Source organism: Berghia stephanieae, chromosome 3, assembly GCF_034508935.2.
Source record: "Berghia stephanieae isolate SIO BIC M18660-M18661 chromosome 3, UCSD_Bste_1.3, whole genome shotgun sequence".
Lineage (NCBI taxonomy): Eukaryota > Metazoa > Mollusca > Gastropoda > Nudibranchia > Aeolidiidae > Berghia > Berghia stephanieae.
In genome coordinates this window covers 85,268,926-85,295,691 of record NC_088362.1, presented here as the reverse complement: position 1 = coordinate 85,295,691, position 26,766 = coordinate 85,268,926, and the positions used below count along the sequence as shown (strand labels likewise).

Sequence of the window (26,766 nt, the reverse complement as noted above, 5' to 3'; positions counted from 1 at the left end):
CAAAATGGATGGCAAAACATTGACTCCCTAGCACTTTAAGCGCATTATCCCACTTGATAAAGATGGTTTGTTTTGATGGGTTTTCGGCGCTTAGGGCACTATAATCGGGTCATTTCAACGCCGGTTATAAAGGAAGTAGCAGTAGCAGCAAAGAACAAGGAAGACAAAGGGGACTGGTTAAAAAATGGAGCAGATTATGCCAAGAGCATTCAGTCGATATGCCAATGTTGACATTACCGAGTTATAGTTGCTCACCGAAAGGACACCGAACGAACGACTGAACGGACACGTGATCAGTTTTTTTCTCGCGTCCTCTCGTCTAGTCTCGTCACTCCGGAATAGAAAGAGGAGGCGGAGCTTATATGATATAACGCAATGAAAGTTCTGTCCGATGACGGGTGGGGAGATACACAGACTGGGGGGATATCACCTCTCCAAAACTTACCTTATTATATGAGATCTTGAGATTCTTATCCAATCATCGATTGCTCGTTTGACAGTTCGCTTGTGAACAGTTAGGAGATCATCTCTTGATTATGGGCAGGCGGCTTTGCGTAAAGGCGGTGAGTGTTGTATACATCAGAGAGTACCGCTGACCGATGGGTAAATAGTGGTTGTGTAACCCAAAAGCCCTGCCGTCTCGACTGCAAGGTCTTGTATGTAATAGTTGCGTCACCGTCTCAACGCTCAGGAATTAATTAGTGAGGAGGACTCTCAGTATATATATATATATATATATATATATATATATATATATATATATATATAAACAACGTAATTGGTGTTTTAAACGCTTTTGAATCACACGAGATAGATCAGTGTGCTTGTCGCATTGAGAATTGAGAAATAAGATATAAATCAAGAAAATCGACCGGCAAATAAAGAAATTATCATTAAATTTAAAAAATTTGAGCAATATTTATTTTAAAATCAATCTACTAGAATGTTATTTTAAGCCTATTTTTGTGAAACAAAGATAAACGTTCTCCTTTTTGCAAGCTGATTCAAACAATGTGGTTTTCAAATTTATCGTATACGTTATCATTTGGAAGCTACAGAGAAAGGTGTTTTTGTGTAATCCCTTTCACACACACGCACACACACACACACACATATATATATATATATATATATATATATATATATATATATATATATATATATATACAAACAATACACACACATTACACATCCCTGGTCATCTATTGCCTTTATTATTAATGGGTATACATCCCATGCTGATTGTCACAACCCCCCACCCCCAACCATTTCCACCATCCAAGTACCAGCGGCCTTTTCTCTTTGATTTCGTATTATGGTCTTCCCGAAGCCCAACACCTCGGTCGTTTGTGGGTCAACCCCTTCCCCCCCCCCCCTTCTTCCCACCTTCCCCCGTAATCAATTTATAATTTTCTCTCCGTATCTAGGGTAGAGCGCCACATGCACAATTATATACTATTGAATGACACTGACCTTGCCCCTCCCCTAACACATAGTAGGGGGGGGGGGGGCTGAGGTAGTCTCCAATCTCTCCGTTTCTTGTCAGCTGAAGCCAACAGCAACCCAAGCTATTCTCTATCACGTGACCTTAGATCCGATGCTGCATACCGCTTGAGAGTCTTCACTATCCAGATCTCGTTCATGGTCACGTGAGAAGGCTAGATCCGTTCGGGTTCGGCGTTCGGCGTCTCGTTCGGCCCGATTTCGTTAAAAGCCCATTACCTAAAAGTACCTTCCAGACACAAGCAATGGATCCCGCTATGAAGGCTACACTCAAATGTCTACAAAGTACAATATACCAGCATTCAAAACTAATAACTACACATAAAAGTAGATATAATATAATAGAGTGATAATTTACAAGAAAAAAATATATCTCACCTACAATTACCATACAATTGACTGCCTCCTTTCTAGCTAAGGATTCCCGCCAGAATCAAGGGAAAACTACCAATCTTAATCCAGAATTGGATTTAATAATCTGATGTCACGTCGCTCAGCAACGGCGGCCATCGTGGTTCTAAAAAAAGAATGGTTTTATTCTTCATGCTGGCTAGAACTTTTCATCTGTCTTGTGATCAGAATGTGTAAAAGTCAAAACATGATCAGATTTATAATGGGGTTTTTTTCTTCTGGATTCGCTTTTATGTTCGTCGGAGAAATATTTCATGAGGCGTACGATAGTTTGCAGCCACGACACTAACACTCTCAAAATCAACCAATTTCGTCACTGTAAAAAGTTGTCAGTTTGCGTCATCTATTTATGACATCAAGTATTATTATTACTTCCGTTGTGTTGTTGATTTAGCGGTGATCAGTGTTGTTATGTAGTAGTATGTTCTAATTGCGTGTATGTTTGTGTGTGTGCGTGTGTGTGTGTGTATGTTTGTGTGTGTGTGTGTGTTGTGTGTGGTGTATACATGTGTGTGTGTTGGCATTTTTCAGCAAATCGTGGCATTCATAGTGATATTATTCACTTGATCACATGAAGGTATTCGGATTTATACAAATTTTAAACAAGTTTCACCGATTAACAATGTCAACTAATATTACTGCTGATATTACGGTCGTTTTTATGCCATCGATGTGATAATTATTGCCCTGGGAAATATTTAATTAAACGTTGTCGGCAAACTGTCAATTGTATCCGTCTAGCTTCTAGCCCGAACAAACTTGATATTTTTCGCGTCTGCTTCAGATTTTCATTTGACCTCACATAAGTTAGGTAAAGGGGAGACATTCCGAAAGCTCCTACATCCCCAGTATTCTTTCAATTTGTATTTTCACCGTTGATCTTTTGTCAGGCGTTTATTTATTCAATTTGTCATCATATAGATTTGTGAGGATTTTTTTTTTCTATTAGGGTTAGTCATAAGTCTTAGTAAAGGTGCTAGGGGGGAGACATTCCGAAAGCTCCTACATCCCCAGTATTCTTTCAATTTGTATTTTCACCGTAGATCTTTTGTCAGGCGTTTATTTATTCAATTTGTCATCATAAAGAAGCATTTTTAAAAAACTCTAGAACAAAACTTGATAGATTTGTGAAAGTTTAAAATTTCCTAATTTGACCATTGTTTTGATTCTCGGCCGCCATTTTAAATTGTGAAGTATTGAAAGGTAGTGCAGCGCTGGGTCGAGTTTGAAACGATCAAATCGAGCGGGTTTTCGATCGAGTCCTCTAAAATCGAGCGGGTTTCGAGCGGGTTTCGAGTCAGTGACGTCATCGAGCAGTGATTCGTTTGAAGAAAAAACAAAAAACACGAGCATCTCGTTTGCCACAGGAAACTTCACATACCCCTCCCTCTCTTATGTCTGTGGCTGGCTTGACTGCAGCTGGTTATGATGGGGGCTGCCAGATGGCCAAGTTCAAAATTGGTTACTAAGAAACGCTTTTCTATTATTATTCATTTTAAAAAAAAATCTTTTATTTAAAAAAAATGAAAAGATAAGTTTATCCAACTGTAGTGGATTGTTTTGTTAATCAAAACCAATGAGTTTTTCAAGGGAGTCAGAATGCTTGTGGTGTTTGGCTATTTGGGGTCTATTTGACTACTTGGGCAAAAAGAAATCTGGCTATCTGGCAGCCTTGATTATGATCGTTCGTCGCATCACACACACACACACACACATACACACACACACACACACACACACGCCATCAAACAGTTGTTGATGGTGAAGGGTTGAGACCCCCCCCCCCCCTCCCACCATCATCCCGCTGTCACCTTAACATTTCATATTTATGTCGCGCCAAAAGTTGTCGGCCGCCCCCACCTCCCATAATTTGTCACTGGTCGTCATCGCCTCTTGTGTGTGCGGGAAAAGCTCGTGCCTTTCATTTCATTATTTGAAAAATAAATGAACAAGGATGGTGTGTTTTTATTAGGTAGGTAGATAATAATAATATTTAGCAGGTTCCACACCCAGACACACACGGATTGTCCGGACACGATGATAACGATGCCGACGACAATGGATGACGATGATGATGATGATGATTATCATGTTTCTGTTTAAAAAATGAAATACTTTAGCAGGTTCCACCCCAACCCCCCACACGGATAGGCCGGAACGAAGATGATGATTGTGGTATTGATGGCTGTTACGGCTGTGATGAGGATGATGATAATGATGATGATGATGATGTTGATGATGATGATGACGATGGCGCAGATGGTGATTATTTGTTCGGTCGCTCAGTGGTACGGTGTCTCTTGTCACAAAATCAAGCCTTGTCAATGGCCGGATGAGTGACAGTGATTGTTGAAAATTGTGATCCAGACGTTAAGTCCGTGTGTAAGGCACTTGACTCAGGTGTGAATGTATTCTTATCTTCTAAGCAATGACGGGTATTGTAAAGAGCTTTAATACAAAAAGACTCCAAACAGCGATCGGTACCTACTGTACGAAATGGATGTATGGTCGATATGGCGTGCCGGAGGAATAAATTAAATTAAATATTGTGAAGTTCATTGAGCATGGTAAATCCTTGGAAATGCGCTTTGAACTAATACACCTGCTAGACAACTCCGATTCCAATATAAACGACTGATTAATGGTCCCATATATAAACTATAGTTAGCTAAAAATCTTTCTTTGTCGGGACTCCAAAAGTATGGAACGAATTAGACAAAGAAATCAAAGGGTCTTTTAGGAGCTCTGATTGATTTTAGATTGATTATTACATTGAAATGTGTTGATATTTATTTTATCCATTATTATTAGGGTGGTGTTGGTGGTGGTGGTGATGATGATGATCCCGCTGATATGATGGTGATGATAAATAAATTAAACATAATTCCCTTTATTCATCCCATAGGGGAGATTCATCTTTCAGGTCTATTCTAAGGGAAGACTGGAATAACCCAAGCGACAGCCGCAGTGCAGCGCCGCAAATTTAGTTAGGGCAAGGTGACTTGCTCAAGACCACTCAGCGGCGGGTGATCGAACTCGGTACCTTTCGGGTGCCAACCAAAGACCGTACCGCTGCCCCTGATGATGATGATGATGATGATGATGATGATGATGATGATGATGATGATGATGATGGGAACTAACAAAGAATACACAGGCATCTAAAATTGAAACATTCCATATTCAAAGCTAATATTTTACTTTAAAAAATTGAGCTTTACAATATCCACTAAATGTGATCAAAGCGCTTTGTAAAGGGGTCCCTGGTCAACAGCAACATTTAATATGTAGGGCGGGACATGCCGCCTGTTAGGCGATATTACAATTTTTCAGACAAAGACAACGCTGTTAACGGCCAGGTACTCATTTTACACCTGAGTACGGTGAGAGAATGTGAGTAAAGAGCCTTGTCCAAAGACTCAACTATGCACCGAGCGCGGGGCTCGAACCCAGGACTTTCCGATCCGAAAGCGGGTGTCATACCACTAGACCATTATAATGCACTAGACCCATGGTCGACACGAGTACTATAGTTACGTCATGACTAGACCACATAGCCGCATTACTGTAGGAGTGTTCATTGATAGATGGATGCGTGTGTCATAGAAATAGCCTTAGTGTGTATGTGTGTGTGTGTGTGTGTGTGTGTGTGTGTGTGTGTGTGTGTGATAGTCAAACTTTAGTAGGTTTAATGAAGTCTTGTCACACACGCTTGATACACCTATACGAATTTCCCTGCCACTGCCACCCAGACACACTAACATCTGACAATGAGTGAGGGCTGTGGACGAACCACAGACTACCGTGTGCAAACGTTGGCGATTGGTACGGATGGCAAACTGTGATCGTTTGAATTTGAAATGATTCGAAACACTCGTTACTCGTTACCCCTCCGCTCGCTCGGATCCTGATCGTCTCAAGCTCGTCTCACGTGTCAAGATCGTCTCAAGCTCACAACCCGCCTGATCGTTTTTACTAACTCGATCGTTTTACTAACTCGCTCTTCCGGCATTGAGATCGGACGCTGACTTGTGGCTAAGCGCTCGATCGTCGATCGGGTAAAAGCGATCAAATAACCCAACACTAGTAGTGCAAAGCAGCCCGATGTTGTTGTTTTTTCTATTAGGGTTAGTCACAATGCTAGGGTGTTTATTTTCCTATTAGGGTTAGTTAAAGGTGGTCTAGGTTTTACTTTTTCTTGGGATTAGTTGAGGGAATATTATTTAAGCTGTTTCCCTTTGTAGGAGCTTTCGGAAGGTCTCCCAAGTCAAGCGTGGTAAAGACTTGTGACTTATTGATATTGATATCTACTGACTGATAATCTAAAATCATGCCGAATAAAGCATGTCAGCGAGCTGAAGCACATCGATTAAAGTGTGCATCTAATCGTAATCAAGCTAATCAAGAAAATGATTCAGGCAATATCGAATGAAAATAGTTCTTTCCCCGCGAAATTGCGGGCTTTTTACTAGTATATATATATATATATATATATATATATATATATATATATATATATATATATATATATATATATATATATATATATTCTTACCCCGTTTGTTTGGGGTTTTTTCACATGTTCTCAAACAACGTTGTTTCATCCAGAATCATCAGGGAGGTCGTTTCGGGGTGTGTGGGAGGAATGTTGTTGTGTCCTGTCAGTTGGTCTCAATGTTGTTTCCGAATTTAGGTTGCGCATGAGTGTGTGTGTGTGTGTGTGTGTGTGTGTGTGTGTGTTGATGTGTGTTTATATATGGGTGTGGTGTAGTGTAGTTGGGGTCGTCTGGTTTAGTGATTGTATCACTGGGTTGTGTAGTGTGTGTTGGACAATAAGCATTTTTTCCTGTGTAAGAACGTGCTGAATATCTCTCTCTTCCTGTTTAATGTGGCGTTTTGGGATTTTAAAAAAAATATGATATATCTCTTCTAGGCAAAGGTTGCTTTTGTGTGTGTGTGTGTGTGTGTGTGTGTGTGTGTGTGTGTGTGTGTGGGTGTGTGTGTGTACTGTGTAGCTTTTTTGTTTTGAGACGATGTTCCATATGATGTTGTATTGTGTGTTTGAGTTTAGTTTCCAGATGTGATGACTCAACCTAGTTGAAGATCTTTTTCTGTCGTGTTGAAGGTTGAGGTGTGTTGGTTGCATTTTGTTTTGAAGTGACCCCCTGTGAGTCCGATGTAGTTTTCCTGTTTTCCTGCAACCCTAACACACAACGACACAGACAAACAGGAAAACTATGATGATGATGATGATGATGATGATGATGATGATAATGATAATAATGATGATGATGATGATGATGATGATGATGATGATGATGATGATGATGATGATGAAGATGATGATGATGAAGATGATGATGATGATGATGATGATGATGATGATGATGATGATGATGATAATCATGGTATAGATTTATAGTGCGCCAAACATCCCTTCATCAGGAGGGCTCTGGGCGCATAACATAGATTAACTTAATCATTAAGCCCTAACACAGTACACGAACAACGCTAATTATACACATAATCAAAAGAAAGCCTGTCGGAATAAGAATGTCTTCAATCGACGCTTGAATTCCTCTAGTGAAGACGAAGAGCGTATCTCTAGTGGTAGTAAATTCCACAACCTTGGACCAGAATGCTGAAAGGAGGGTTCACCAGCCTTCACTCGACAGCGGGGTGTTTTCAATTTGAGGTCGTTCGTTGATCGAAGCGATCGTGATGGGTTATACCGTTCAACGAGGTTTGAGAGATATGTTGGTGACGAGCCCTCCAGGCATTTGAAAACGATAGTTGAAGATTTATATTTAATCCGCTGGTCCACTGGCAGCCAATGCAGCTGCTGTAGTAATGATGATGATGATGATGATGATGATGATGATGATGATGATGATGATGATGATGATGATGATGATGAGAAGAAGAAGAAGAAGAAGAAGAAGAAGATCCATCCCATAAAACTAGCCTGCCTCGGCTGGGGATCGAACCTCAGACTTCCTGATTATTGGTCAGACGTGTAACAATGACATCACATGGGATTTCGTGTATTGTCTTGCATTGTCTGGCACTATTGCATACACATTTTTTTTTTTTTACAGATCATGATCTTACAATGCCGTCTCTTTATTTTTCACTCAATAGGAATACTCATTTTGTCAATAGAAGCACTACTAAATGTTTTTCTTTACTTAATTTCCTGAACAGAAGAACCCTTGTTGTTTTACCACTTTCAAAATGGCAGGTGAAGTTGTTGTTGATGCTCTACCATACTTTGATCAGGGTTATGACGATCCAGGTGTTAAAGAAGCTGCCATTGCTTTGGTAGAAGAAGAAACCAGAAGATATAGACCAACTAAAAACTACCTCGATTACCTCCCGAACCCAAACTACCACGCGTTTGAAACAGAAATAATGAAGGGAGAGATGGAAAGAGTTCAGGTACAAAAAAAATAAAAAAGTTGTTCACTTTTACTTTTACTTTACATCGGCATTGTAATTGAATTTTAATGATAATTGATCGATCTTAATTTGGCACTGTTTGGGAGTTAATGTCCCTGACGAGAGGGTGGTCATCTTTTTATGTTTACATTGGAGATTGGCTAACTATGTTTGCGCACTGTAGCCTACAGGTAGGTACTGTACTGTGATTATCCACAGACTCACAGACACCTGTCGGTACTACCGCAAACTCGGGGACCCAAATATTTTGGGGGTTTTGGGAGGGGAGAAACTTTTTTTTAAAAAAAGTTTCCCCCCTCCCAAACCCCCCCCCCCCCCCCCAACATTATTTGGGTCCCCGAGTTTGCGGTAGTACCCACCTGTCTGGGGAGAATGATATGATAATGAAAATTCGTTATCCCCAGACACATATTTGAAACTCCGCTCTTTTAAACAATTATCCACATTCCAGAATATGGAATGTTTCCAAATGCACATAGAAATAAGGAAAGTTAATAAAATATCTATAAAAACATAAAATTAACCAACATTAAATCCGTTCTTACTACATATACACAATATTAATATGCGTCGACTTCGAAGTGGGTGTCATGGCCGAATGGTTTAGTCATCTGCCCTGGAAGTTTTACCAGAATCGACATATTGGGTTCGAATCCTGGTTCCGACACTTTTTTTTTTTTTTTAAAATTAAAAATTCCGTCTTCTTTTTACAGAACGTTGCAAGGGATAAATGTCCCATCCATCTTCCCCCTACCTCTTTTTTTTTTTTTTTTTTTTTTTTTTTGTGTGTGTGTGAGTCTATTCTTTTCTCCTTTTTGTTTGGCCTTTTTTTCCGTTTCTGAGCATGAACTTCTTAAAATTGTTTTTATATTTTTAAAAAATTATTGTTTGTTTTTTTCTCCTCTATCTGACCATTTGGTCGCTCTCTGAATATTTCTGTTTGTTTGCTTTTTAATTATTTATTCTTTTTAGACACTTTTTGAGATCGAAGCGGGGACGAATATGACAATTTGCTAGAAACTAGAAAGTAACCAAGAGAGAGAGAGAGAGAGAGATTTAAAAAAAAAAAGAGGTGGGGGGGAGGATGGATGGGACATTTGTCCCTTGCAACGTTCTGTAAAAAGAAGATGGAATTTAAAATTTAAAAAATTTAAAAAGTGGCGGAACCAGGATTTGAACCCGCAACGTCGATTCTGGTAAAACTTCCAGGGCAGACGACTAAACCATTCAGCCATGGCACCCACTTCGAAGTCGATGCATATTGTGTATATGTAGTAACAACTGATTTAATTTTAATGTTGGTTAGTTTTATGTTTTTATAGATATTTTATTAACTTTCCTTATTTCTATGTGCATTTGGAAACATTCCATATTCTGGAATGTGGATAATTGCTTAAAAGAGTCGAGTTTCACTTATGTGTCTTGCAATAACGAATTTTCATTATTCCCAGTCAGGTGTCTGAGGATAATGACAGCCCTATGTTTGGTTGTGTGAAGCAATTTAGTCTATGAATGGTATATGACTATGACAGCGAAGTGGCAATTCGGACTCGAATCTTAATAGTCTCCGTGACTCAAACTCTTATGTTCGTGCGCATACAGAGGGGAGGATGACACAGCGTGGGCAGTAGGGAAGGGTATGGGAGTGATAAAGAGCTCGCCCGTATCACACTGACTCAGCTTATACTTATATCCCTACACTACGGACTGTAGAAGGATTGTGTTGCCTGTCACTCACTATCAGAATATGTAATTTTATAATTATTTATTTTTGTCCTGATTTTATTGGGACATAGTGTTATGTTGTTAGAAACGCTTTTCATTTATACCACAGTTACTTTGACTCTTTTCTTTAACTTCTATCTGGACTTCCAATTAATCCATGACTTTGTCTTTCTCGTCAAATAAAGCGGGTTTAGACTACCTGTTGATAGTTATTAAAATCGTAATTTTGATTTGCAATCATTTTATGTAATTATCAATAATTAAAATATTAAAAAACAACAAAAAAAAACTATACTGCCATGGAAGACTACTCAGACTGAATCCGAATAATCGGTTGATTGCACCTGCGCATTGGAATTTGAGTCCGAATAGCCACGGGATACTATTCCGACTTGAGTCCGAATAGCTGCAGCCATATGAATGTGACAGACTACTTTCAATTTTTTCAATTTATTCGCATTCATTTATTATTTGCTGTGATTATTGCCAGACATTTCCGCCAATGATTATTGACAGACACTTTCTGGCAATAACAATAATTCTGGTTATACACAGACACTTTTTTGAAACTCCATTTTTTAAAACGTCCACATCCCAGAATATGGAATGTTTTGTAATGAGTAATGCACATATATAAATAAGTAAAGTTAATATATTATCAATAAAAGCATAAAATTGACCAACAATAAATCAGTTGATGGATAGTAGGTTACTATATATATATATATATATATATATTATATATATATATATATATATATATATATACACAATATGCGTCGACATTCATGTGGATGTCATGACCGAATGGTTAAGACGTCTGCCTTAAAAGGCTTGTCAGAATCGATGCTGTGGGTTCGAATCCTGGTCCTACCATTTAGAAAAAAAATTTTGTCTTCTTTCCCAGAGTGTTGCAAATAATAAATGCCCCTTTTCCGCCCTTTTTTATCTTTTAAATCTTTTCCTCTCAGTCTTTGGGTTCCTTTCTATAGAATATTACAAATTGTAATTTTCGTCCCCACTGGGATCTCCAAAAGTATATAAATATACTAAAAGAATAAATAATTAAAAAACAAACTAACAAAAACATTCTGAGGGCAATCAAATGGTCAGATAGAACTTCTTTTTTTAAAAGGAAATTCATACTCAGAAACGGAACAAGGAGAAAAGAATAGACTCGCTCAAATTTTAAAAAAAACAGAAAGATAATCATAGTAGTCGTCGATTGCATTTATAAGTTAGAGGCATTGACAATTTAAATATGTAAGTTGTGGTGATGAGTTATGAGGATGAAGGAAGATTGAAAATTATTATTAACTCAAGACATTGTTGAGTTTGCCTGTAAGGGTGAAAACAGGAAGTGAACAAACCCTTGTTTATTTTTGGATAACGGAAAAAACATCGTTGAAGGATTTATTCACATAATTATAATATCAAGGATAATAATAATAAAATCAAGATAGAGGATGAGTTTACACTCAACATCCCCCCCATAAACTCATCCCTCATGACCTTTAAAAAAAAGGTTTACATCGCATAGAACCATCATGTTACAAGTTACAATATAAAACATGAAGTAATGGTAGGATATGAATTAAGTCATGAAAGATGTTGAAATAGCATCAGCATCATTTTGATAATGATTTATTTAGATTTAGATGAGATGCTATTAGATTGGTAGCATTAACTTGTTCAGTATTCAAAATCTTAGAAGAAAAGTGATTAATGGAAAGCAACTGTGTAAATTCCCTTTAGGTAGAAATTTTATAAGTCTTATCTCCCTTGATTATTGAGTTATGCTCTATCTAACACAAAAATTGAGTAGGTAATAGATTGAATCAAAATAAAATGAGAAGAAGATGTGGACTTTCACATGTAATCTCAATATGCATTAGAATGATATTCTTGAAAAGAGAAAAAGTGCAGTTTATATTCAATGCAAATAAAATATATGATTATATTCATGTTAAAAAAAAAAAAAAAAAAAAAAAATTTGAGTTGTTTTTAACAAACATCTGGTAGTACATAATTTTTATTCTCCCATTAAAATTGAAATGAACTTGTTGTTCCTGATTTTGCTCACTGGTTTTGTGAAAACATCTGCTAAGTTGTCTTCAGTTGGGACATAAAACAGATTCAATTTTCCATTAGCAATTTCATCCCTGACAAAATGATATTTAATGTCAATATGCTTGGAACGTTGGTGTTGAACCGGGTTCTTAGATAGAGCTATCGCACCTTGATTATCACAAAGTAAGGAAAAGTTATCAATTTTATATCCTGTCATATCTGAGAGTAATGCACATAGAAATTTGCCTTCTTGTGTGGCGCCAGCGAGCGACATATACTCTGCCTCGCAGGTTGAGAGGGCAACTGTTGATTGTTTCTTTGATTTCCAGGAAATCAAAGGACCTTCATTGGATATCTTAAACCCATACCCAGTAATACTCTTTCTGTCCTCAGAATTAGCCCAATCAGCATCACAATGACCTGTCAGTGTAAATTCATTATCAGTGGATTTTCTGAATGTTAGCATTTTGTTTGCTGTACCTTTTAGATATCTCAGTACATGTTTTGCCATGATCAGATGAAATGAGAGAGGATTGGACATAAATTGTGACAATTTAGTAACTACATAAGCAAGGTCAGGTCTGGTACAAGTCATTATATAGATCAAGCCTCCAACTATCTCTCTGTACCTTGATGCTTCTTCTTCTGAACATTTTTCATTTTCATTGTTACATTTATTTGTGTTCACTTCACATGGTGTATACCTAGGTTTGCACTCTGACATGTTAAATTTTGCAAGCAGTTTCTGAGTGTATTTGCTTTGGCACATTGAAACCTCATTTTTAGTTTGGTTAAACTCAATACCCAGAAAGTATTTCAATACTCCTAGATCTTTCATTTGAAATGTTGCTTTCAAATTTTCTTTGACCTTTTGTAAAGCATTTTGATTATGAGAAGCAATAAGTAAGTCATCGACCCATGCTATCAAAACAATTATGTCATTTGTTTCACACTGCCCATCTGGTTTCTTTACATAGACACAGGGTCTGAAAGAGATTGGGAAAATCCTTGTTCTGTCAAATGTTCATGCAAGGTTTGGTTCCAAAGTCTACCGCTTTGCTTTAACCCATACAGTGACTTCTTTAATCTCAAAACAAGTTTCTCATTGGTTTTACCTTTTATATTGAAACCATGAGGCTGTTCAACAAATATTTCTCTATCAATTGGCGCATTCAAGAAAGCTGCCTTGACATCCATTTGGTGAATGGTCATTTTGTGATTTACAGAAATTTGCATCAGAGTTCTTATTGAAGTCATGCGGGCTGTGGGTGAAAATGTTTCCCTGTAATCTATATTCGGTATTTGGGAGTAACCTTTTGCCACAAATCTTGCTTTGTATTGGTCTTCTTTACATGGATTTTCTTTAATTGTATAAACCCATCTCCCCCCCCCCCCCCCCCCCCCCCCACTACATCCCTGCCAGGTGGTAAGGATGTTAGCTCAAATGTATCATTTTCAACCAGAGTCCTCATTTCCTCTTCCATAGCCTCCTGCCATTTCTCTGCAACAGGGCTAGACATGGCATCATTGTATGATTTGGGAATATTATGGATTGCATTGTAAAAATAATGGGTAATACATTTATCACAATTTTCATGCAAATTATTGATCAAATTCATACTTTCATCAATTGCATCATCATTGTCATTCAAATAATAGTCATTTAGATAACTAGGTTTCTTTCTAGTTCTATTTGTTTTGTTTCCAGTGGTATTTTGATTGACATTAGGACTAATGTTATCATTTTCATCATTGGAATTGGGAGTTTCTGCATTAGTATTCTTATCCGAATGATTTGGTTTTGACTGGAAATTGACATCTTCTAAGAAATGTTCATTTGGTGGAGTTGGAATTGAATAAGGAATTTGTTTCTTTTGTTCTTCAACAAAAATTGATTCTTGATCATTATCATTAGAAATTTCATCATTGTTTTTGTTGGAAATTGTGTTTTCAAATTTAACACATCTTGCTCTTTGTACATTTTCAGTTGCTGGAAAATATATGAGATAAGCCGGCTTTCTTTATCATAACCGACAAAAATTACTCTTGAGGCTCTTGCATCCAACTTTTTTGGGTTTTGGGTTAGTGCATAGCACGTTTGTCCAAATTTGTGCATTTTATCATAATCAGGTATCTTGCCTGTTAGAGCCTCAAAGGGAGTTTGTGTCAATCTGTTATTTATACATCTATTTCTAATGTAAACAGAAGCCATAAGTGCATAGGACCATAAATATTTGGGTAAATTTGCTTCTAACAGTAGACATCTGGCCATCTCGAATAGCGTTCTCCATTGTCTTTCACTGGTGCCATTCTGGTGGGGTGAATATGGTGCAGACTTTTCATGTTTAATTTTGTTTGAAATCAAAACGTTCTTAAATTCAGTAGAGGTAAATTCACCACCGTTGTCTGACCGTACACATTTTACCTGTCCGAAAGGAGAGGAATCTGCTAGAAATTTCTGAAAACCTTTCACTGTGTCACTTTTGTTCTTTAGCAGATATGTAGCACACACACCAGAGTAGTCATCCACACAAACGAGAGCGTATCGAAAACCATCTTTTGCAGCAGGATCTATCGGCCCTGCCAAATCGAGGTGAATCTTCTCCAGCGGCTTTGTTGCTCTTGAGTCAGGTACTCAACTTCTCGCGTTTGTCATTTTTCCGAGCACACAGGTTGAATATTCAAAATTGTCATTTGGATTTGTAATTTTAATGTGTCCAAGAGAACCTAGTTTTCGAATGTCCTCACAGTTGCAGTGCCCTAGAATTTCGTGCCAGGATTGAAGAGATTTTTCTTTCATAGTGGATTTCTTCACTGTATTTATGAAATATAAATTTTTACATTTTGACAGATCGATCACACTTCCATTAAATTCCATTGAAGCAGAATTTTCTTTGAAAATAACCGAAGCTCCATCACTCGTTGCAGCAGACACGGATAAGATGTTTTGGTCGAATTCAGGTACAAACCTTGCGTTTTTGAGAACGATTTGCTGTGGTTCTCCGAATGAGTTGAAAACGTTGATTTTTTGCATCCCCTCGGCCTTTGACAATACGAACGACTTTTGACCGTTGGCCAGTTCAATGGCATGATTTGTAGCTTGAAAGTCAGACTCAAGGTGGGTGAACAGACTTTTGTCTGTGATGATATGTGTTGATGCACCGCTATCTACAAGAATTCTTTTGACAGAGTGGTCGTGTTGGTTGATTGGTTCATTTTCGTTGAACTTGTGTGTCCAGATATGGAAGGTGAATGAATGGGGCTGACCGTTGTCATCCATGGATTTTGCGGAATGTTTTTGCTTTCTGCAGAATCTAGTATCGTGGGTAGTACTCTTGCAGACTTCACACCACCGGTTTTGTTTCTTTCGGCATTCCTCGGTGTTGTGGTTTTTCATTTTACAGTTTCTGCACCATTTTTGCTGGAAGGTACTAGTACTTGTTTTGGGTCTGTAACCCTGTGTGGTCGTTGCCATTACTGTAGAGTTTTCTGTTTTGATATTTTGTTCTTCATTTCGCAGACTTTCTTTGAATTCGCCGAATGTCTGTGGGGTTTCTCTCTGAGTTACGACAGTTATGAAGGATTTAAACTGAGTTTGGTAGGCCTTTTAATACCATGGCTACCAGCAAACTGTCACTAATCTGCTCGCCTGCAGTTTTCAACGAAGCAGCAGCAGTCTCTGCACGTAGAATGTAATCTGTGACAGATTCTGTGTTCGATTTTTCAAGCGATGTCAGCACATTATACAGGGTGATAATACGGGCTTTGCCTTTTGGTTGGTAATGTGTTCTAAGAATAGCAAGAGCTTCTTTACCTTTGTTTTTGGCATCACGCATCACTAAAGAAAGAGAGAGGTTGTCTAGACACTGGATCAGTTCGGCGTAGGCGATTGCATTTTCTTCTTCATCTACTTGTATTTCTTTGTCATTGAAGACATGTATCTTCTTGAGCCGCATTAGCCCAAGGAATTTTGTTTCCCATAACTCGTAATTTCTTTCTTCCCCGTTGAAGGTGGGTATTCTGTAGGTTGACATTTTAAGGATTGTTTACTTAACCTCAGACTTCGTAGAGTTTGTTTACTCACTGTAATTTATTTACCTAATACATCAGTGCATGACTGGGCCCATAACCTGTAAGTTGTGGTGATGAGTTATGAGGATGAAGGAAGATTGAAAATTATTATTAACTCAAGACATTGTTGAGTTTACCTGTAAGGGTGAAAACAGGAAGTGAACAAACCCTTGTTTATTTTTGGATAACGGAAAAAACATCGTTGAAAGGATTTATTCACATAATTATAATATCAAGGATAATAATAATAAAATCAAGATAGAGGATGAGTTTACACTCAACAAAATAAGGTTAAGAAAACAAAAAAACTCTTGAGAACAATCCTAAGAACAATCCTCGGAAATGGGAATAATAATAATAATAATACAGCTCACTACGCTTTTACGCTACACATTCCCGAAAAACAGAATTTTTGTTAGATAATCACTCCGCTTAATCGCCACACCTTGATTCCATCTTACATGGAGAAAAATATTTTTTAAAATACACACACACACAAAAAGTAGTGATTTGATTAATTCGTTACAATGGACAAAAATATATCCATCAGTGGTGAACTGAAATCTCAGGAGCTTCTTGACTCCGTTCAGCCACACACAAAACTGCGCCTGGATAATGAAAATGAGCATGAGTCATCAGAGTGTGACACACCACCCCTGACAAACACTGAAAAACTTGAAATGCTGGACAAACTACGCCGCTTTATCCAAGAAGAATGCTTGACAGATATTCTACTAAAATTGGTGGGATAGAAGACAAGAGTTTATAAACAGCTTGCACAGAATAGAAATCAATCAACGCTTCACGATTACTGTTCTTACAAACAATAATGTCATATTTAGTTGTCGATAAAATATGAAAAAGAAAAGAAGAAAAAACAACCAACCACAACGTTAACAACAAACAGAAACCCAAAAAAATTAAACAAAAAAACAAACTTCTATTGAGGTCATATCTTGAACATGAAGGTCCCAAACCCATAGTAAGCTCAGAGAGGGATGTCCAACATAAATGTCACATGCAAACTGGTGCTTAGATATTGTTTTTTTAGATTCTCTGCTTAATCGACACACTCACCCAAACTCCCAAGATTGTGCGATTAAGCGGAGTTGACTGTAATAATAATAATGATAATTAGATAATAACAATGATAATAATAATAATAATAATAATAATAATAATAATAATAATAATAATAATAATAATATAATTATAATGATAATAATAACAATAATTATGATAGTAATAAATATTTGAGAGAAAGAAATAGAACAGAACAAATCATTTGAGCGAAATATATAATGAATTAAAATTGAACAATTATCGGAGAGAAAAAAATTCAGTTAATTAAAAAGCTCCTGCTCTGAACAAAAGTGAAAACAATGGACATCATTTGGGAAGAGAAAAAAAAGAGGGAGCGAGCAGATTTGAACCAGTAGGAACTTACTTACTGACTTACTTATCCGAACCAGCGACCACCTGAGCTCTAGCCCTTCGGTCTTGTGCCATGACATAGAAGTTAGATGTCTTTTGTAGTTGTTCCAGGTGACTATAAAGTGTGTTACTGATGCGTGGATTTGGTGGGAGGAATGTGCATCTCAGGTCTTCAAGAGGTTGACATTCAAGCAAGAGGTGTGTTACTGTTTCATTGGGTTGTTGACATAGGGGCAGGAAGGGGATGTGTCTTTTGTATTTTGCTTAAATGGTTGTTGAGCGGTATGTGTTGTGTTCTTAGTTGAAGATGATGCTTTGCTGGTGTCTTCTGAGCTTATTTAGACAATCAGTCTTTACAGGAGTGGTCATATGAGAAAACATACATCTACCCGTGGTGCTCATTGCCCAACTGTTCATCCATTCTTCTCTCTTATTTGTTTTGATTATTTGTTTTGCTGTGTCTAAGGATACAACCAGTAGGAACAAAATGAACGCTGGTCTAACCTACTGAGCTGTCTATCCACACCGATCTTGGTGTATCTTAAAATTCATATTTCAGCTAGATAATTTTCCAACATCTGTGCTTCCTTGTTTTGATAGTTATTTTCATCTCTGATTCGGATAATGATGAGGAAGACAGGAGAGGCTGCGAACAGGAAAATAGCAGGTGTGGTCGGTTTTGGGGCGAACAACTTCTAGGCCTAGGGATTCGTCTGCGAAATAAACAAATTCCCAGCCATCATCAATACCCCCAAAATTGTGGTCAGAATGAACAAATTAAAGAAAGAAAAGAAGATCAATAAATTAATTGTTTGTTGACTATGAACCGAGTTCTGATTAACAAGTTTCCTCCAAGTTTGACGTTTTCAGTTCAAAGCGTCAAAAACTTTCATTTCATTGATCCATTTGCTTTTTTAAAAAAGCTGGATTTGGCATTTGATCACTATTTACTTTCATCTTGTGTTAAAGATCACTTGATATTAACTGATTCGAGGCACAAATAACCACTTGCATTTTTTCAGAATATTTGGTATTTTTCACGCCTAGTTTAGCATTTTGCATAAAATCTTTCTGACAACGTTATTAATGTGTCTGCCTATAACAAAAAGCCAGGCTTTTGGTTATTGCCAGACAGGGTCTGCCAGTGTAATTTTTTATTATTGCCAGACAGGTGTCTCCCATGAGTCATCAGAGTGTGACACACCACCCCTGACAAACACTGAAAAACTTGAAATGCTAGACAAACTACGCCGCTTTATCCAAGAAGAATGCTTGACAGATAATCTACTAAAATTGGCGGGATTGAAGACAAGGGTTTATAAACAGGTTGCACAGAATAGAAATCAATCAACGCTTTTTGTTTTAACACTAAAACTTATTTAATTCATGTTTCTAGTGTGTTTGCTTTTTTTTTCAATTCACATAATAATCAGATCCCGTTTTCTTAAATTTTCTTTTGGCGTGTGGTGGAGGGCAGGGTGTTGTTTTGATATTATTTTTTGTTCTTTATTTAAAAACGAACCCGCGTCATTTGATTGACGTGTATCAATTTATGGCACTTGCAATCATCCTTTTTGTGAGATAGTAAGCATTTAGAAGCAATGTATTTTCTGTTTTTTATGTAAGAGTTAATATAGTTGCGCATTATATAGTTGTTTTTTGGGGGGTTTTTTGGTAGGTATCTATTTCCTTCCTTGTGCATATCACAACTGATAATAACCAATAAAAGAGAAAAGTTTGTGACAAATAAGTAAAGACAGATCATCAGTCATCAGATGATGGTTTTGTCTGAATACCACCACGTCTCTGGACCTAGAAATTTTGTCATGGATTGCTTCAGTATGTCCATCTAATCATTCATCTATCATATATCGTCGCTAAAGAATACACTACGTCCGGTAGTTGCTCAGAGTTGTGCACGTAAAGTTGGGGCAAGTTGACCACATGAATATATTGGATTTTTGAAGATAGATTAGAGTATTTTTGTGTTATCAGTTGTTGTTTGTTGTTATCTCGACAAAGATAAATACCCATCATTATTATATATATTTTGTATTTGGCTATATAAGAGTCTACCTGACAGAGCTAATGTGGCAATGCGCATCGGACCAGTTGTGAGGTAAATAAAAAAGATGGCCACCCTCTCCTTAGGGACATCAACACCCAAACAGTGCCCTTAATATAACCCAGTCAGGTGGACGAGACTTGAAAAAAACCTGAAATATTTAATGCCTTATTTATTTCTCTAACAGTTCCAAAGTTATTTATATTTTTCTTTTTAAAATTTTAGACAATTTTACAAAGAGAGATCTCACTGCTACTGCTACCTCAAAACCACCAACTCATGGCGTTTTCAGTAATTTTGTTTCCATTAAAAAATAAATGGCAAATGTTGGGTATCATTTTAAAGGTCTGAAAATAAGCTTTATTTTCGAATAAATAATTTTCATGTGTGGTAAGTGTGGAAAAAAAATAGGGTTAAAGTTGGATGAAAATGGAAAAAAAAGAGGTTTTTGTCCTAAATAGTGGGGTTATGGCGAGTAAAATAAATTGGTGAGTGATTAATCAATTAATTGTCTATCAATGTATTAAGTATAAGATGAATCCATAATTTTTAAAGTTCTTATAATTCAAAAATATTGATAAATTTTTACTTCATTTGATTTTTGATTGTGCCCTTTAAAATGATACCAAAATTAGCTACATAGGTTTTCAAATAACCAAACAGTAAAGGGCCAAAAATAAAGTTCCAAAAAACGGTGTGGCAGTATAAATAATTGGGCATATTTTTCTTATTTTTGCTGTTTTGACTTCAGATTCTTTATCGGCGTCAAATTTACAATAGCTTTTATACCAAGAGCTATGTTTCTACTCCAAAATTTATTGAACTTAGAAGAAGAAAAAAATTATTAATGTATTTTTAAAAAATTTCAGTCAGGGAGCGATTTCATCATCTACAGGGTGTCCAGGCAAGTCGGATAAGTCAGTTTTTGGTCAGATGGCCTCTAGTTGGTCGGATCGGTTGGATTTTGGTCGGATAATGGATCTGTAAGTCAGATAAATCAAAATTTGGTCGGTAAAATTGACGCAGGTCGACAGTTGCAAATATCAGATCAGGGCAAATATCAGGTTCTATAGCCTATAAGCCTGTTAACATTGAAAATGCTCGCTTTGCCTGAGGTTGAAAACAATTCATTGTGAGTAAAACTATCTTACTAGCCATTCCTATAACATGAAACAGAATTTTTTGTCCTTGCTTTGGAATTCCCTCAAATGGTAAGATTGATAGTATTATAAGTTAATGTCTAGAAATTTACTACTTTGTCACATTTTGTAATGTCCGATTGCGAAGAATTATGGTAGGATTTTTGCTTGGGCTGGTAGGATTTTTTAATGATTCTGATACCTGGACACCCTGATCTACATATATATTGATATTATTATATCAGTCGACTTGGCACATGACATGTGATTGACAGATGCCAAAGCTTTTTTAACCGGTTTAGCGACATTGGTATGGCAATAATCTGCAATTGGCACAGATGCTTGATGCCAAAACTCTAGCCAAATGGGCAACCTCGTATCTGACCAATGTCATCTCGTCCTCTTAGCCAATAAAAACTCTTCTTTTTCTAGTGTTGGATTATTTTTGTGGCGAATGTTACGAAAAGTCTTTTGGCACAGCCTCAAATTGCGAGTCAAATGCACCAACTTCTGGCCTTATCATTGGAGTGGCAGATTTTCAATCGAGCAGTGGTTAGCTCATTAGATTTAAACATGGATTTGTCTTTAAAATAAAGATCTGAAAAAAAAAAAGGCGTATGAAACATTGCCAGACACATTTGTGAGGCTGGCTGAAAAAGTCTGGGAAGATGTGGCAAGCTTCGATTTAAGAGCCAAAATCAAAGATAAAGTGTTTCTCGTAGTAACAAATTTTATTCAGAAAAAAGATTCATAACTTGGGTTCTAATAGACATAAAAAGAAAATTTAAAGTGGTAAATGATCAGAAATATGTGGTCTACACCACTGAATACATAACCCAATTTATGAAATTTGCGCATCTTTCCGGGTTTTCTTAGCCAGCCACACATTTGTTCAGATCTTTATCTTATTCTAGTGCCTGCTCCTTAATTTATCACTTTCATATGGTCTTTAAAGCAGCATGTGACGAGTCGGCTGAGCACAATTTATTATGATTAAAACAATGACATTACACATCAGAGAGTGAAAGTGTAACTGGCAAAACCTTTGTCAACAGAAAAAATACACATTATAATGTGATTGAGATGTGTCTTATCACAGGCCCTGGTTATGTGCATCGCATTGTTATACTCATGGGTCTCACCACATCCCCTTTTCCACCATCTTGAAAACCCCAGAATAATGACATATGTCAGTGTCCAGGGGTTGCGCTTTATGTGTATAGCCTCTCTTGTTCTTCTCTTGTTGTACCGCCATTCTCTCTATAACCTGTCCTGTCAGAAAGTTGCACTGAAAAGTGCGCAAAGTTGCACCAGAAAATCAAGGAAGTTGCACCAAAAGTTGCACTAAATCAAAACCTGCAAAGGGGATAGATAAAAATGAATGTATTCTCATAACAGGACAACACCAGGCAACATGATGATCACACTGAAGACAGAATTGACTACTACCATACACAAAGACCACACTCAACACAGTTCATTATCATTTGTTCACTACGAGCGTGAGAAGTTTATTTAAACTAATAAGGAAAAAAATTATAATGATAATAACAATAATAAAAATTATCTATTATTATTATGATGATTATTATTATTATTTATTATTATTATCATTTTGAACCATTTGGACCCCAAATCAGACAATCTCAAATTCCAGATAATCATGCTCAGTGTGAGTAAATTATGCACGTGAGAAGCATGAAATTTGGCATGGTCATGGACCTCATCACTTTAGGGAAAGTCACCAAATTTCAGGTCCCTGTGTCAAAAATGGACTGTTTTATGAATAAAAGGGGGGTCTTTTTGGCCCCTAAGTATGAAAATAGGGCACCGGTACATAATATTCTTACGAGATTTGGAGAAAAATAGCCTGTTTTTAGTGGGTTTTCCGCAAAAGTTGCACCAATGTTGCAAAAAAGCATCAAAGTTGCACCATGGTTGCAAAAAGCGGCAAAAGTTGCAAAAAATGCGAATTCGCGTCAAAGGTGCAACCACAAATTTCTGACAGGACAGTATAATAATAGTGCCATGGATCCCGATATAACAAGGTTTTCCTGTTTATATTTTCAGGCTCGTTTGCCAATGGACATGTTAAGTATGAAACGTTATGACATGCCTACTCCACCTGCTGGTAAAATGACAGATGTGACAGCTTGGCAGGAATGTGTGGACAACTCGCAGGCACAGTTGGAGCATCAGTCTCTTCGCATCCTAAATCTTGAGTTGATGTCAGAGTTTGGTGCGCCTGCTTGGAGATCCTACAATTCTCTGTTGTCCAACATGATTGAAAATGCTCAGACTCATTTACAGGTAATTCCGCTTCACACATAATTTGTAGCCATTACTATTGGTTTCAATGCTTTTTTGATTATTCTTTTTAAAGCTTTATAGGAAGAGAAAAGGGCTTTTAAATGATATTTCACTTAGTATAGTAGTTCTGGTCTACACAAGCCAAGTATTAAGTAATCTTTTTAAACCCTGTACTGATTTGATAAATTTTCTCATACTGGCTCCTTGCTTAATTAACATTTATATTATGCCATACTTGCCATTCTTGGTGGGAGGGCTCTGGTGGTATAACGTTTTTGAAAAGGTAAATAAATATGGAATTCTGTAGTATAATGTTAATAATTATCCTTTCACATATTCCACATAAACAATCAACTCAACACAAAGCTTGTTTGAATAGGTGAGTCTTTAAATGCTTCTTGAAAAGATCCAGCAATGGAGAATGCTGAATCTCTGTCAATTTAGCGTTCCAAGTCGCAATATTCTTGCTACTGGGAAAGTGTACAGAACATATATAAATGTTTCTGAAACTGATCCTTGTGGAACATTGATTAGAATTTCACTCTCAGAGGAGGTTGAATCAGGAATCGAAACAGCTTGGATTCTTTGAGCATTTTTAGTAATGCCAAAAGTAAAATCTAGCCTTTGAAGTAATATTCAATGGTGTCAAAGACTGACGAAAGATAAAGTAAACTTAAAATTGTTGTCTTATCTTTGTCAATCATTAGAGCTGTGTCGGTATTGCAGTTTCCATCATAGCCTGGTTGGAAGGATTCATGAAGATGATTGTTTAAGAGGTGACACGAAATTTGCTTGAGCAATACAAATTGTAGCACATGGCTATTTATTGAATTGATGAATGCACTGATTCAAATAACTTATTCTCAGTTTATATGTTTTCTATCAATAGGACCTGCGCAAAAGTATACAAGAAATAAATTGGCAAAGAAAAACAGAACAGACTCAATCTGGAGAAAAATTGAGAGATCTGGAAACCAGTTGGGTCGGTCTTGTCAGTAAAAACTATGAAATTGAACGGGCTTGTGCAGAGTTAGAGAAAGAATTAGCTGATGAGGAACAGAATAAATCTCGTAGAGCAAGGAAAAGAGCTCATGAAGATTCATATGTCGGTGAAGGTGGAAATATTGATATGGAGTCATGAGGAGTGTCGTGTGTGCATTAAGGAAGATATGGTTATGAAAGAACTGATGTGTGAAATTTCAGAGAAGACAATGTTGGAGACTGGACGAGAGAGGAGTTGGGAGGGAGACTTTACTTAAGTCAAAGCTGTCATTTATGGTTTGTTTTATTAGGTAAAACGTGACTGGTTCAAAATATATTCTCCATAAGATTCAAACTTTGTTGTCATTATATGTTCTTGTCTCAAATTAAGTTCATAAAACACTAGTTCATCATTCGCAAGAAAATAGCATAGTGAGGAATCAATATATGACTCCACTGTTAATTCGCAACCTTTTGAATCAAAAGCAGCAATTAACAGAGACTTTGTTAAACACCCCAAGGGGTCAATTGATTTGATCTAATGTAGTCTGATTCAATTGTTTTTCCTTTGCATTTCACAAATGAAGCGCTTGTGTCTAATCATTGCAAAATAATGTTATGAAAAACCTCTTGATTTTCTTTCCATTATCCATGATAGTTGTCGTAAGGTTGATATCATTTCATTGTGTAATTACATGACTGTTATTTGAAATAAATTAAAGCATTTTTTAATTATATATCAGTATTCATTTTGAACAATATATTGACCATATGTGAACAAACACTAATTAATCTGAGTGGAATTCCCTTTTGTCCTCTTGGATCAGTGGATTTGTCTCCACCTTGCTATCTTTTCTATCCTTTTTTAAAAAAATACTTAACTTTTACTGTTTCCGGGTGGCTCTGTGTCCTTGTTCTGGAATAAGACCAATTTACTTTCACATCAGATTTTTATTTTTTTTAATTTAGCTTTGAGGGAAACAGTCAGATGGTTACCTTGGTTACACACTTTGTTACAAGTCCTCTGGTTTTAAAGTAATGCAATGACATCTTGTGTTTGTATAGTTATAGTTTTGGGAGATATTTTTTAAGCTTGTAAATCATCTGTTATGTAATTGTTTTGAATGTGTGTATAATGTAGACATTTGAATGTGTTCCTCTTACTCTCAGTCAGATCCTGCGTTTGTGTCTGAACGACTGAATGATACTTTTTTACTCTGAATACACTGATAGTTTGCTCTTGGAATTTACATCTGTTCCATATTTGAACTAATTACCCTTTGTCTTACTTTTTCTTGGCTATTTGATTGTAATTCTTGAACTTTTTACTATCCCACTTTCTTCCTTTATACTGGCGCTGATATGATTTAATTGTGTTCCAAGCGCCATAAAATCCTTTTTAAAAAACAAACAAGTCAACGCTGTATACGTTTATTTTCAATCAAATTGATTTTCTTTTTTTCACTTGGTACCACTCCAAGAGACTGGGAGAAAAAATTAAAGATCAAGCAAATAAGTTAAATTTTATACAAGTCAAGCTCATCATTTATCATTCTCAGTAGATAAGAATATAAAAAGAGAGAGATGGGTTTGCGAGATGAGATTGGAGATGAAGGCTTTCTCTTTGTACTCTTATAGGTGATGATGGGTGGAGGCAGTGGGTAAGATGACAAAAAGTGTCATGAATATTGTGTTAGAGGGGGAAGGGGGACCAGAATTTGTGTTGATGAACACTTCATGCGAGCCAAATTGGGGTAAGTATCTCATTCAACATGAGCTGATCAACTGATTCAAAACATTGTTGTCTAAAGTGGTTGAGTGGGGTGCATACTGCGTGGACGTGCTGGTAGGTTGTGTGTAAAAATTGGAAACCTTTGCCCAAAACCACACTCAAATACATTCAAAACAACAAATATAACAATACATAAACAGGGGAGAAAACATCATCTCCCAAAACTTACAATTATATATTTGACTGTTTCCCTCTCAGTCAAGGACTCCGACAATGGCAAGGACTTAACCAAGTAATCCAAGACAGAGAGAGAAAGCAAGTGAAAACAGATATAGGGGTATAGAAGACACAGTAAATTACCTCCCTGCCCGCCATAGTAGATCAGGAATCTGGCATGGTGGTTTTTTGCATCACTTGCAGTTGCAAAAAAAAATCACTGATTTGCATTGCGGTCACAAAATCTGCAATTTTTGGGTAATTTTTGCAAAGAAAACAAACACAATTTATTTTAAAAAGACGATATAAATTTTTTTTTATTTGATAGCTGGGTTTAGAATGGGAAAGATAATTAATCAAGAGTTTCTTTTTTACTAGAATAGTTTCTTTTTTACTATCTCATTTTCTTCCTTTTTACTGGCGTTGATATGACCTTACATTTGTTAAAGCACCGTGAAACCCTTAAAAACAAACAAATACCTTTTCTTTCATTAACTAATTATGGGTTTTTAGGAAGATTAATGGCAATTTTTTGCAAATTTCATGCAAATTTTGTTGTTTTTAGCTTGCAAAATTTGGGATTTTTTTTTTTCTCAAAAAACCGCCATGTCAGAGGAACCCCACCCAGTGCCAGGGCTCTAGTCTGCTGG

At 36.8% G+C, this 26,766-nt stretch overlaps 1 protein-coding gene across 1 annotated transcript; it reads left to right on the top strand.

Moving 5' to 3' along the window:
* The first annotated feature begins 8,118 nt into the window (after positions 1-8,118).
* Positions 8,119-24,905, top strand: LOC144968685 (pre-mRNA-splicing factor SPF27-like). Its single transcript, XM_078907255.1, has 3 exons — positions 8,119-8,352; positions 22,948-23,187; positions 24,077-24,905. The coding sequence occupies exons 1-3, from the start codon at positions 8,149-8,151 to the stop codon at positions 24,326-24,328; spliced, it is 696 nt and encodes a 231-aa protein (XP_078763381.1). The 5' UTR covers positions 8,119-8,148; the 3' UTR covers positions 24,329-24,905.
* The last annotated feature ends 1,861 nt before the right edge of the window (positions 24,906-26,766 follow it).

What these genes read in the sequence shown, in the direction of transcription:
- LOC144968685 (XM_078907255.1), top strand. Translation starts at nt 8,149, where the DNA reads ATGGCAGGTGAAGTTGTTGTTGATGCTCTACCATACTTTGATCAGGGT. An exon ending in GAGAGATGGAAAGAGTTCAG is followed by an intron (nt 8,353 to 22,947) that starts GTACAAAAAAAA and finishes TTATATTTTCAG; the next exon opens with GCTCGTTTGCCAATGGACAT. An exon ending in ATGCTCAGACTCATTTACAG is followed by an intron (nt 23,188 to 24,076) that starts GTAATTCCGCTT and finishes TTCTATCAATAG; the next exon opens with GACCTGCGCAAAAGTATACA.